At 52.5% G+C, this 11,448-nt stretch overlaps 6 protein-coding genes across 6 annotated transcripts; 2 read left to right on the top strand and 4 right to left on the bottom strand.

Moving 5' to 3' along the window:
- Window positions 1-145: 145 nt before the first annotated feature.
- On the bottom strand, window positions 146-2,283 carry AYO20_03645 (hypothetical protein; the record flags this gene model as incomplete). Its single annotated transcript, XM_022641946.1, has 8 exons — window positions 146-545; window positions 602-925; window positions 977-1,015; window positions 1,090-1,238; window positions 1,289-1,569; window positions 1,640-1,866; window positions 1,926-2,041; window positions 2,104-2,283. The coding sequence occupies 8 exons, from the start codon at window positions 2,281-2,283 to the stop codon at window positions 146-148; spliced, it is 1,716 nt and encodes a 571-aa protein (XP_022502179.1).
- Window positions 2,284-3,880: 1,597 nt separating this feature from the next.
- On the top strand, window positions 3,881-4,678 carry AYO20_03644 (hypothetical protein; the record flags this gene model as incomplete). The annotated part of the gene is made up of 1 exon (XM_022641945.1): window positions 3,881-4,678. One exon carries the CDS (start codon window positions 3,881-3,883, stop codon window positions 4,676-4,678), a length of 798 nt encoding a protein of 265 aa, XP_022502178.1.
- A 100-nt stretch (window positions 4,679-4,778) lies between these two features.
- Window positions 4,779-5,717, bottom strand: AYO20_03643 (hypothetical protein; the record flags this gene model as incomplete). Its single annotated transcript, XM_022641944.1, has 1 exon — window positions 4,779-5,717. The coding sequence occupies one exon, from the start codon at window positions 5,715-5,717 to the stop codon at window positions 4,779-4,781; it is 939 nt and encodes a 312-aa protein (XP_022502177.1).
- A 1,030-nt stretch (window positions 5,718-6,747) lies between these two features.
- On the bottom strand, window positions 6,748-8,031 carry AYO20_03642 (hypothetical protein; the record flags this gene model as incomplete). The annotated part of the gene is made up of 1 exon (XM_022641943.1): window positions 6,748-8,031. One exon carries the CDS (start codon window positions 8,029-8,031, stop codon window positions 6,748-6,750), a length of 1,284 nt encoding a protein of 427 aa, XP_022502176.1.
- Window positions 8,032-8,312: 281 nt separating this feature from the next.
- AYO20_03641 (hypothetical protein) lies at window positions 8,313-8,799 on the top strand (the record flags this gene model as incomplete). The annotated part of the gene is made up of 2 exons (XM_022641942.1): window positions 8,313-8,638; window positions 8,694-8,799. The coding sequence occupies 2 exons, from the start codon at window positions 8,313-8,315 to the stop codon at window positions 8,797-8,799; spliced, it is 432 nt and encodes a 143-aa protein (XP_022502175.1).
- A 116-nt stretch (window positions 8,800-8,915) lies between these two features.
- On the bottom strand, window positions 8,916-9,875 carry AYO20_03640 (hypothetical protein; the record flags this gene model as incomplete). The annotated part of the gene is made up of 1 exon (XM_022641941.1): window positions 8,916-9,875. One exon carries the CDS (start codon window positions 9,873-9,875, stop codon window positions 8,916-8,918), a length of 960 nt encoding a protein of 319 aa, XP_022502174.1.
- Window positions 9,876-11,448: the final 1,573 nt, after the last annotated feature.

Raw genomic sequence — 11,448 nt, 5'->3', positions numbered from 1 at the left:
TATTTCCTGGTACCTCGGCGATATAGACCAAGGTATGCTATGTATGTAGACACAACCCTTTTTTTAAGCTGCACTAGAGCATGATAGAATCTCCAATTTGGGGGTTGACCGTGTTGCCGTGTTGCCTTGTCCAAACGTTTCCTCGCTACTCATTCTCCAAGCGAACAGCTCGGTCATTGGATTTCTTCTTCTGTTCTACGTTCCTGGTGCACAGCGATGCGATGATTGCCGCACCCCCAAAGGCGATGGCTACCTTGTATGTCAAGCTGAATGCGTCCACATACGCATATTTGACGGCCAGCTGGCAAGCAGATATGATATTGGCGGTGATGCCGGGAACGGCTTCGTAAGCGGCCTCGGTGTTCTTGATAGCAGCTGCAAGGAGAGCGGATGTAGAGCCTTGGAACCCGGTCGAGGCTGCAACATCGGCAATGTGACCTGGGATTTCCTCTGAGAACTTGTTGGTGTAGATGGCCACATATATTGCACTGGCGACCGCGCCGCCGAGGAGGCGAGAGGTGCTCACGAGCCCAACTGCAACTCCGCTGTTATATAGTGTCAGCTTGGGGACGTGAAACAGAAGGAGCACAACTAAACCTACATGTCGGTTTGATGTTCGATACCAAGTGACACCATGCCAAAGGCTATCTGGTTCACGCTGGATGCCGCAGCACCGGCAATGAGAAGGAATGCAATCGCTTTGCCTTTCTCATGGATCTTCAAGCTGGAGAAGCCGCCGATAAACGCAGTCTGGAGGCAAGCAAGACCGATAAGTTGCCATTGTTCGTGACCAACCCAGGGCATCACGGCCATGCAGTAAATCGCGGCAACCATGACAGCAAAAGCCGACATGTTCGCATAAAGAACCCGAAGGATAAGGTCATCGGCCGGGACAAAGAGAAGTGTCGAGATCCGGGGCCAGAGACTGCACGAGTCTCAGCACAATCACAATTCGCATTTGGGAGGGGGTACTTACACAGCTTTGCTATAGATAGCATACCACCCACAAACACGACTGCAAGAACGGCAGTGAAGCTAGTTCCATAGTTACCATCTCAGCACATTTTAGTTCGGAGGGAGATTACTAACCTGCGCCATTGTCGAAATAGTTTCGGGGGCAATATGGGATACTTCAGGTCGGCATACACTTCCCAAAATCCGAGGGCGATGAGTGATGCTCCTCCGATCACAATGGGCGCGATACACGCGGCACTCTTCCATGGGTGCAAAGAGCCACCCTGTACTGGGAATTAGTATACAACGCGGTTTCTCATGGATGGATACGTACCCAGTTGATTCCCATGAGGATGATGGCACATCCGGCGGAGAACAAGACAAGGCCGACATAATCCAGCTCGGTCAGTAACTGGAACTTTGTCTTATGGTCGACCTGATGTTTCGTCTCAAAGGAAGGTGGGTGATAAAAGAGAAAGAGGAGGATGGCCGAAGAAACTTCCCAGGAAAAGCACCACCAGTAACAGGCGCGCCATCCAATGGAAGAATGCGCAACGAAAGCGTACGCGATGAGCGCACTGAACTGCGCTGGCATGTTGGAGACCTCCAAACAACCTAGGACTCTGTCAGACACAGTGGGCGATCAGGAACTAGATATAGGCACCCAGAAGGAAGAAGCGCTGACGATTGGGGACCAGCTCCTGCACCGCCGAGAAACACATCTCCTGGAAACCTCCTCCGATGCCAAAGAGGATACCGCTGGCGATCATGGTCGGGATGTTTTTGGCCGTGGCACCTACAATGGCACCAATAACGCCGATGCAAGCTCCTGTTATCAGAAACCATCGTCGGCCAAAGATGTCGGCAATGCGCCCACTCGTCGTGACGAGCACGGCAGCACAGAGGTTCCACCTAAGAGCGCAAGTCAACTTCCACAGACAGACCGAGACAGCATGGGTTCTTTGACATACGAGACTGTGATCCAGATGTAGTTTGAATCAGGGCCGAGGTCTGCATTGATGAAGGCAAGGATCGCCGGCGGCATGCTCAACGTGAAAAGATATGAATTGTATTGGAACATCAGTGTCTGTGGTTTTCTGCATTAGCCTTCCCATCTCACATCTCAGGCGCCATTTTCATTCCCCTCACAAGGATTGCCGCGTAAGTCTGCCACGAAAGCGGTTCCGGCTTTGTGTGGGTGGTGGTGTTGAGCTCGACATCTTCTACAGTGGAAGACTTCACCACATCCGAGACTTCGGTTTTCTCAGTTTCAAGAGCTGTAGATTCCATGTGAGCGACTTTGTTATTCTGGCTCAGGCCGAATGCCATTGTTGTTAACCAGTCTGGAGCAGCTGCGGGTAGGTAGCAATTGTAGGCAAACGAGAGCCTGTTGAACGATAGTCCCAGATCACAGCTTTTATCCCTAGCTGAAGGTTTGATGGGCCACGGACAGACGAAGGCTGTCGTATGTTTTGCAAAGGCACTGTCCCGAATTTATTGCCGAATCCCGAGCCCATGTTCCGTACCAAGCCCAGAATTGTTGCGTGCTCCCAGAACATTTGTCGCGCTTTCTAAAAGTCTGAGACTCCAAAAGGGACGAGTTGAAAGGTTCAATATACATTCTTTATAATGTTTAGCTGTATCGAGCAAAGCACAGCCTCGCAGGGAAATGCTGGCCCATTGTATGGACTTGGTATCTCAGTCGTTGCTGACTCGCAGTAGTGGTGGTTGGTGAACGACGTGGTGACGTAGCCCTGGTTAGCTACTTAACAGTGGGCCCTTGCACTCGAGGCTAGCCTATTCTAGCAAGTTACCATACTGGGAGGACTGAATCGTAGATTTCTCCGCAATCCTTCTCTAATATGGTGAATGACTATAGCTATGCGGTCTTTCGGGCTGGAACAGCTGTAGCGCAAGAAGGGTCGTGAGAAAACAGAGGATGATTTGATCAAGATCTTCATTCTCCTTACCCCCAAAAGGCTTGAGTATCCATGACAGCCTGCTCCATATTACTGCATGTCTCGCAGTTCTAGTCGGAACTAAACAGAACGAACATTCCCTCACTACTATCATTTCTACACAAGTTTTTAAGACTGTGAATCAACCTATAATACCTGTATCCCTGGGCTGTCAAGACTAGTGGCCGAATAGTCGCTGGGTGGAAATCTCAACCCACAAACAGCTCAAAGGACCCCCAAACCAAATCATTCTATCTACCACCCGGCTGGGGCAGTATGGTTGACCAGACGAATAAAGACTGCTTCCCTGGCGTGGTCGCCGTCGCAGCCAGCATAGCGGGTGACGTTGTCTCTTGAGACTTGGAACTCTGGCTGATGATAAGTGCTTCCAGTGACAAGGGTAGAAGTATGAGGCTGAGGTAAGTCCGCTGCGGTAACAATACTTTGCAGATACGCGCTCGCGCTTTCCCTCGCCTTTCGACGTGGCATCAGTGGACAGCAGTGAGATCGAGACAGACACGACAGAGTAACTCGCTCGCTCGATAGTTTGGTGCTTGACAATGAAGGCCCGAAGATTTTCCGATGAAATATTATTTTATTACCACACTTGGCATGGGTCGTTCGAGTCAAAGCGAGCGCCCGTGACTTGTTCACGAGTACTCGGTAGGTGATAACGTCTCGCGGAACTATCTTATAGTTTCAAGACGGAAAATGACTGACGGCCTTTAGGCAGTCTAAGAGTCAGTCGGGTGTCCCCCCAAGAGCTTCAGCCAGCAGCGGGGCGGTTGGCATTTCTCACCGACGAAGGGTTGGAGGCGTCCACACACATCATCATCATCATCATCATCATTTTCTCTCGCCCACACAGATGCATCTTTTCTAGACAAGCGAGTCTACGCACATATGAGCGGGGCCAGGCCGCCCGGTCATTTCACTTACACATCCTAAATTTCCCATACCAGCACATAATGACCTCCTCGCCGCGCTCTGGCACCGTGCCGCCACCACCTCCAAAACTCCACCCGGCGCACACACTGCTCTCGCGCGCGCACTCGCCCGACACGGCCTCGCGCATCTTCACCGACAAAGTCAAGAACAAGCCGCTCCTCCTACAGCCTACCTCGTCCGCGGACCGGGACAAGCGCGCCCTGCGCCGGCGCATCCGCCTCCGCAAGAAGGAATACTACCTGCGCAAGCGCAAGCCGAAGCCGCTGAGCGCGAGGGAGAAGAGGGAGCTCGGGCTCCTCACGCTGAAGAAGGAGGAGGTCAAATACGACATCTACAAGGGCCTGCACGAGCTGTGGACGGGGTATATGCTGGAGATCCTGGGGTTTGTCAAGGACGGCCAGACGGTGCAAAGGGGCGCGCTGGCGAACGTGGTGACGGCGCAGAGCCACGGCTCGCTCCTGGCGAGCGCCGACTTCCACGGCGCCGAACTCGAGGTGGTCGCGTGCTCGGACGCTGGAAAGGTGGGCATCAGGGGAATCGTGGTCAGAGACACAAAATACACCTTCGTGGTCGTCACGGTCAAGGACGAGGTCAAGACGCTGCCAAAGAGGGATACCGTCTTCCGGTACGAGATACCGCTGCCGGGACGTGAGAGTGACTCTCGGAACGACGGCCCTCGTGAAGAGGAAGTCAAAGACGAAGAAGACACCAAGGGGGCAAGAATGCTCGTGTTCGAACTACACGGGAACCAATTCGAGTTTCGCCCGGCCGAGCGAGCGAATCGCAAGTTCAAGTGGAAGGCCATGGATTACTTGTGAAAGATCTAGGTTGGCCCGTGACCAATGTCTATCATCGACAGACGCTGAATTGCGGGACGATACGGACCATACCACAGTCATTTTGGCGACAGAGCTGCATCTACATCGCCGCCCACTCGACGCTAAACGTCCTTACGTCTCCAGCTGGACTTGCTCCGCCCAGCAGAAACCCTTTCTTCACACCCGTGCCCAGTCTACCCCCTCCTACTATGTCCATGAGATCAATCTCATCGTCCCACTCCGTGCCTGTGGCGAGGAAGTGGGAATGGAACCGCAACGGGTCGCCGGGGTATACAGTGTATTGGCACCCGAACCGAAGACCAGGGGTCGTGTAGAAGCCTTTGTCATGGAGATGCCTGTAAAAAGGGTAAGATGACGGAAGATTCTCTATTGTCGACTTTGATGTTGCCGAAGGTGGTGGCAGCAGCAGTCGAGATGTGGCCGGCGTGACAATATATGTGTTTGACGCGGCACTGGCAGGCAAAACCTTGACAGGAGAGTCATCTTCAAAGAGTGGTTGATCCTCCAGAATGGTATCTTGAGCAGCTTGCGCTGTCTCGCTGTTGCCTAAATCGGCTGGCTCTGCGCTAGATCCGTCTTGCGTGTCACAAGATGGTGGGATTGAGGCTTTCGCATTTTTGCCCAACGCTCGCTTCCGGGCCTGCTCCTTCTCCTCGTCCTTGGCATGCTTGAATTGCTTGGACTGCCTCTGTATTCTGGCCAGATAGTCAGCGCGTCGAGCCGGATCTGTCGACTGAACAGCTTGATTGTGAGCTCGAGCATCGTCAACAATGGTGCCGACTCCTCGTTCAACTAGTAACTGAGCTTCTTCAGGCATGATCTCAATAGGCACACCAAGAAATAGGTTCTGAGACGGAAACAGTGGTAGCGTGCCGATTGTGATGCCACAGATGTGATGCTCCCGGCGCAGGTAGGTCGCGATTTTGATATCGAAAAGTAGATATCGACCACCAACGAGGGAGATCGGAACTGGGAGATCGGGCGTGTGGTCGAAACCCAGATCCGCCGGCGAGTCCATCGTGAAGTATGTCTGCCACTAAGTCCATCATGAATGTCAGCCAAGTAGTCGCCAAGAGGTTTCATGCCAGATGGAGGTAAATGGAAAACAAGCGGTCATATTTCAACAACGATTTTTCGCTTCAATCACATGGCTTCGTGAGAAGCTTCTCAGTGGATTGACAGATTATATAAGTGGTCTAATCATGCAAGGGCTTGGTATGGTAGATAGCGCAGGAAACACTCACACGTTGATTTCTTGAAGAAAACTGATGACCACTGACTCCTCAGGGCGTAGAGAGAGGACGTGCAATCTCACCAGCCGCGGCCAGAAGCTTTTGGAATTCCGAGGGTTTTCAGAAAAGAACAAATGGAGGGCTTGAAGACCAGCCTTCAAGCAACCTGAGATGAACTACATGACTTGGTGGAGTTGTGTGAAAGCGAGAGGACGAATGTTTCTCTCAGGAAAGAAATTTAAGAGATTGAAAATAGGTCCAAGGAAAGTTGGGCTCTCCGCGAAAGAATTTATTTCATGTGCTAGACTGATTTTGTAGTGGTCGACCGTAGTCATGATTCTGTCAGACCAAAATATTTAATCATGACAACCTCGCGCCTCATTCCTCGCCATCAACTTGCGTCTTTGGTCATCGTAACGCCTTTCTGCTTGTCGTAAAGGTGCTGCCGCCATCAAGCCCTCAACGAGAAACTACTTTCAATAATGGGTATCATAGTGTTGCTGTCCTTGCTGTTCTTTATTCCGCTTCTTTTCTTCCTAGGTGTGTTCTGAACCATTCCTGCTTACAGCCCGTGCTGAAGGAAGGCGGAAACAGCTTTCCTCGCTCTCTCGTCGTGCTTGGGCGACCGGTTTCGTGCGCGGCTGTCCGGATTCACCGTCAATCCACGGCATGGTACTTACGACGGTACCTATTTTCGAAGCATGACGAATCCAGGTCCTTCGTCTTCGGAGCATATTGAGTTGGAAACCATGCTCAATTCACAGGGACTGCCTCCTGAAGACGATGACGTGTGAAGCGTCATCCTCAGGGAGAAATCTAGAATTCCATATCGGCCTTCTTCCCTGTCTGCTCCTGGCCCGCTGCCTGTTGAGCGCCTGTATCACCCTCGACAGGGGGCAGGTTGAACGGCTTGATTGTGAACTTTCTCCGGCTCAACGTAAAGGTCCAGTCGCTCTCAAACGTGCCAAGTCCGCTCCCACGGTCATGGAGCATCGGAAGCCGATGTACTTGCAACAAACCCTGAGGGGGCTCTTCAGCTACACCAGAGGGACCTCGAGCAGGTGTCGCATCTCCCTCCGCCGAATGCGGAAACGGGGACAGTTCAAAGACGCCGTCGTTCAACAGCTCGATCCAACGAACGAGCCCGGAAGAACGTGGATATAGTGACAGTGGAAGTGACATGACCGCCGTCAGCCGGCCAGGATGTGCCGCGAAGAGAGCACGAAGACTATGCAGGAATTGGAGGATGTTCTGTGGTTGACTCGACCAAGGGGGATAAAGCGCTGGTGAAAGAAGGGATGGAATGACGATGCGGTGGACTGTTTCCGGTGCGGAATTCATGACAGAGGCATTCAGCCGGTCGAGAACAGGTGCGAAGGGCGAGTGTGTCGGGTTACTGCCCAATTGAATGAAATCCAACTTGGACGAGGCAGGATGAACAAGTCTCTTCGTCAAGTCGAATGTATGGCAAAAAGAAGCAGGTGGTCCCTGGGCTGATAGCCCGTCTAGACCTGGTTGTCCTGCAGTTGGCTGAAGACGTTCTGTTGGGGGGAAGAAAGAAGATGTCAGTGCCAATGCGAAGCAGAGAAACTGAACAGGAATCTCAGAGAAAATAGCATTGATTCTAGCTAGGCTACGGGGATGAACATGCCCACCTCTTGCGGGTGCGCCTGCACCAAATTGCCCCAGGCTCTCGTATCTCCACGCAATCTTCATCTTCTCTGTTTCAGCGGGTGTCTCTTTTTTCTCGCTCTCGCCGACAGCGCCTGGAAGTTCGCGACCCCACTGCTCAGGGAGCGCCACGACGTGGACATGGTGACCCTGGAGAAGACCCTCTGCGGCGTAGAATCTTAAGAGAGCACCCGCGTAGTCGGTCGTTCCACTTTCTTCGATCAGGATCGTGCTCCCGAGAGCGAGGCCAGAATGTCCTGCGAGGAGGGCGTCAAGGCTGGCGGTGCCAGTAGAAGTTGTCGGCCGTCCGTCCACTGGTGAAGGCCGTACGCCAGGCAGATGAACTCGGTCTTTCGCGCTGGATTGTACTGCAGATCCTTCGGATCTCGTAGAGCCTGAGAGGCCTACATTGCGCTTGCGGAAGGACATCGATACAAGAGACAACAGAATCCACAGAAAGTTGGTTGAGTTTGCATGTGGCATGCAGCGTGGGAAGTTATTGCGAAAAGTGATGTTGCGCTAGATGCCGCAAAGGCTACCGGAGAGATACTCCGCCGTACAATACATTTCCCTCCGAAACGCAAAAAAACAATTTCTTGCGGGCCGGAGAGCGACTTTGATTTCCCATATATCGTCCCTTTTTTTGCGCCCAAAAAGCTGCAAGCGTCTTCTCGATCATCTTCGCAAAAACACTGCGCTCACCACCCAAAATGTCCGAGAATATCCTCTTCGAGAATAGCTTCAAGATCACCGACCTCAACGACACCAAGTATGACAGAGTCTCCCGCATCAAAGCCTACAGCGAGGGCGAGCAGGAAGTCCTTCTGACCCTCGACGTCAACACGGAACTGTACCCCCTCAACGTCGACGACCGCATGACGGTCGCGCTGGCCCTCTCCCTCAACCTAGACGGGAGCAAAGACGACGGGAAGGGGTGGAGAGAAATCGGGAGGGGAGAGCAGACGCTCGCCGACGAGTTCGACTATGTCTGCCACGGAAAGATCTACAGATTCGAGGAAGGTAGCGGAGACAACATGTAGGTTTGTGCAAGGGAAGATCTGGGTGGCGATTGGGCTAACAATTGTGCATAGCAAGCTATACGTCTCCTTCGGCGGCCTGCTTCTCTACATGGACGGCCCGTACGCACTGCTCAACGCCCTGAGAATCGACTACGTGTACCTTTTGATGAAGAAATGAGCTCTGGTCCGTGACTTTTACGGTGGCATTATGTTCTTTGAGGGAAACGGAACAAGTCTATCTAGCGAGGCGTTGGTGGGTGGGCTCTGCAAGGCTGCGCTCGTCGTGACCGGCTCTCACGAAGTCGGGAACTCCAACCGCCTATGGAGTCTTGCGACTATTTCAATATAATTCGGTTCGTTCTCGGCCGTCACGAAGCCATGCCTGACGAGGAACTCCAAGAGCAAATGTGCACAATTCGGCTTGAATCTACCCTCGGCCATAGCTCGCCGCACCTCCTCGACAGTCAAAAGCTGGAAATCGATGGCTTCATCGTCGCCTGGCTTGGGTATGACATCGGGAGACATCCTGAGGTCATAGATGTATTGGCACTCGGGCTGACAGAGTCCCGTCTCTCCTCCGGCTCGGGCATCGCGGACGTGGAAATATGTCAGTGTGCCACAAGCCTGAGCCGTGCGGCGCACCAAGTCTGCTGGTAACGAGGCTTCCTCTTCGCATTCTCTGACCAGGCAATCAAAGGGCTTTTCTCCTGTGCTCAGCCCTCCAGCGACCGTGTTGTCCATCATTCCGGGATACGTTGGCTTTGTCAAGGAGCGTCGTGGTGTCCATATCTTCATCCCCTCGTCAGTCATGACATAGCCGGTCAGATGCACACCATAGGTGACAATTCCAAAGAGAGGGGACGCTGATCGTTCCATGTTTAACACAAGCTCTTTTTGCGGCCCGTATATGGGGTAGCGCTCGTTCCGCCAACCGTCGAGGACGGCAAAGATGCGTCTCTCGCGCACCTCCTGGAGGTAGTCCCCCAAGATGTCGCTGCGCTTGCCGAGATCGACGACCGGGGTTCCCCGCTCATCTCGAGGTTGGAATGTTAGGCGCCTATTGACTTGGTCCAACTTCCAGTGTTGGGTGAGAGGCATTCGCTCCGCGACGGAAGAGGTCATGTATCCCAAACACGCGCCGCAACCTTCTAGGTAGAACTGGTAGTAGCCTTCCCACAAAGCCTTGAACTTGTCCGGGTCGTCCGTGTAGTAAGGGAAGCTTTTTGTGTCCACACCCCAGTCAGTATTCACCATCAGTGCCATCAATCACTTCACGTAAGCTTGGCGGTAGGAGGTGTAGTGGTGGAAGAGGAGGGGTGTCGAAGAGGGGAATGTGCTTGCTGAGCGCCTTGAGGATGGGACAGCAGGCATGTAGGTATGTACATACTTGTCGCATTCATTGACCAAGTCCAGATTTGACAGGAGGCCCATGTTTTCGGTCTTTTTCTGTCTCTATTTCTCTCTCGTTTTCTCTCTCGTTTTCTCTCTCGTTTTCTCTCTCGTTTTCTCTCTCGTTTTCTCTCTTTTATGTACGTTCTCCAGGTTATTCGTGTATACCTCACAGGATCTGGTCTATTGGTATCAGAAAATTCGAAGCGGGGGTCCTTTGTGAGAATCGGCACAGACTTCGGTCCCAAATAGCGAGGGGAGAAGGAACGTATGAGTCTCACACAGAGAGACAGAGATAGTCTTAGCAACTTTGATAAAGTGACAAACTAGGAAACCGATTCGTTGTGTGGGTAGTTCATCCAATAATGCTCTGGTGCCCGGGGTTTTATTGATACCTTTGCTCGGAGCTCCCTTAGTCACCCGACCTGTGCCGCTTTTAAAACCATCATCACCTTGCGACCCACCATTTACCTACCGATACAATTCTGACGTTGGTCAATTCGACCCTCGTAATTTTCTGGTGTTAGAGTGAGTTTCCATTATGTAGGTCAATTAAGAGACTGTGCCTTGAGCGATGTGGTAACTTGTGGGGAATCCATGGTGGACAACTGGGCAGTCGTGGCAGCCCTGGATCCTCTCGATCAGTGGGTGGCAGCTAAACGCGCCTCGACGCGTTACGCACGACCACGTGACTACCCTTGGCGACATACTCGTCCCTTGCCATGAACTCGTCACTTCGCAACTGCGCTTTGGATTCTCACCTCTCGTGCCTCTGTCTACACCGCCCTTCCTCCTGGACGTGCCTATGAAGGTAGCCCCTGGTGATATTTCTCCTTCTGAAAATCACGCTCACTCATGCGCACCACGGTCCCTCTCTCCCGTGAAGCACCAAGCCCTCGGTCACCCATCTCGACGAGCTGTTCCTGGTCTCCCTCCCTTCTTCTGCTTCGCTGTGGTAACTCGAACTCCGAGACGTACACGGAGACAAGATCAAGTCTACAGCTTTAAATTGTGCATTTAACACTTAAGGCACCTCCGTTGGCCTGAGACACCTTTAGCAAGCGTGGCAAGACTTTGTTGATGTTGGAGACTGAAAGATCAATGGCAGTGGGCGATTCTTCCCAGCTGGATACTTGCGATACTTTGTTGGATCTCGATCTCGGGCCCGAAGACTGCTTCCATCGGCTTCGACGCGAGAGCCATGACGAGACGAGAGTTATTTATGTTCAGCATCTTACCAGAGGACGCAGTAACGTCAAACGATGAGCTTATCCGTGCATTATCAAAGCTTAGTGGATGGTACGACAAATGGACTACGTTCACAGTATCAAGGCGCGGTGGAGAGGTCCATTGCCGTCAGGATCATTTCAAAGCGCATGCGATACCTCGGGAGAAAGTTCTCATAGGATACCCACACTTTGATATTGTCAAACTTCGT

This window comes from Fonsecaea nubica, assembly GCF_001646965.1.
Source record: "Fonsecaea nubica strain CBS 269.64 chromosome Unknown Scaff17, whole genome shotgun sequence".
NCBI classification, from domain to species: Eukaryota; Fungi; Ascomycota; class Eurotiomycetes; order Chaetothyriales; family Herpotrichiellaceae; genus Fonsecaea; species Fonsecaea nubica.
Note: the sequence above shows the minus strand (reverse complement) of the source record. Positions and strands in the feature narration are given on the sequence as shown.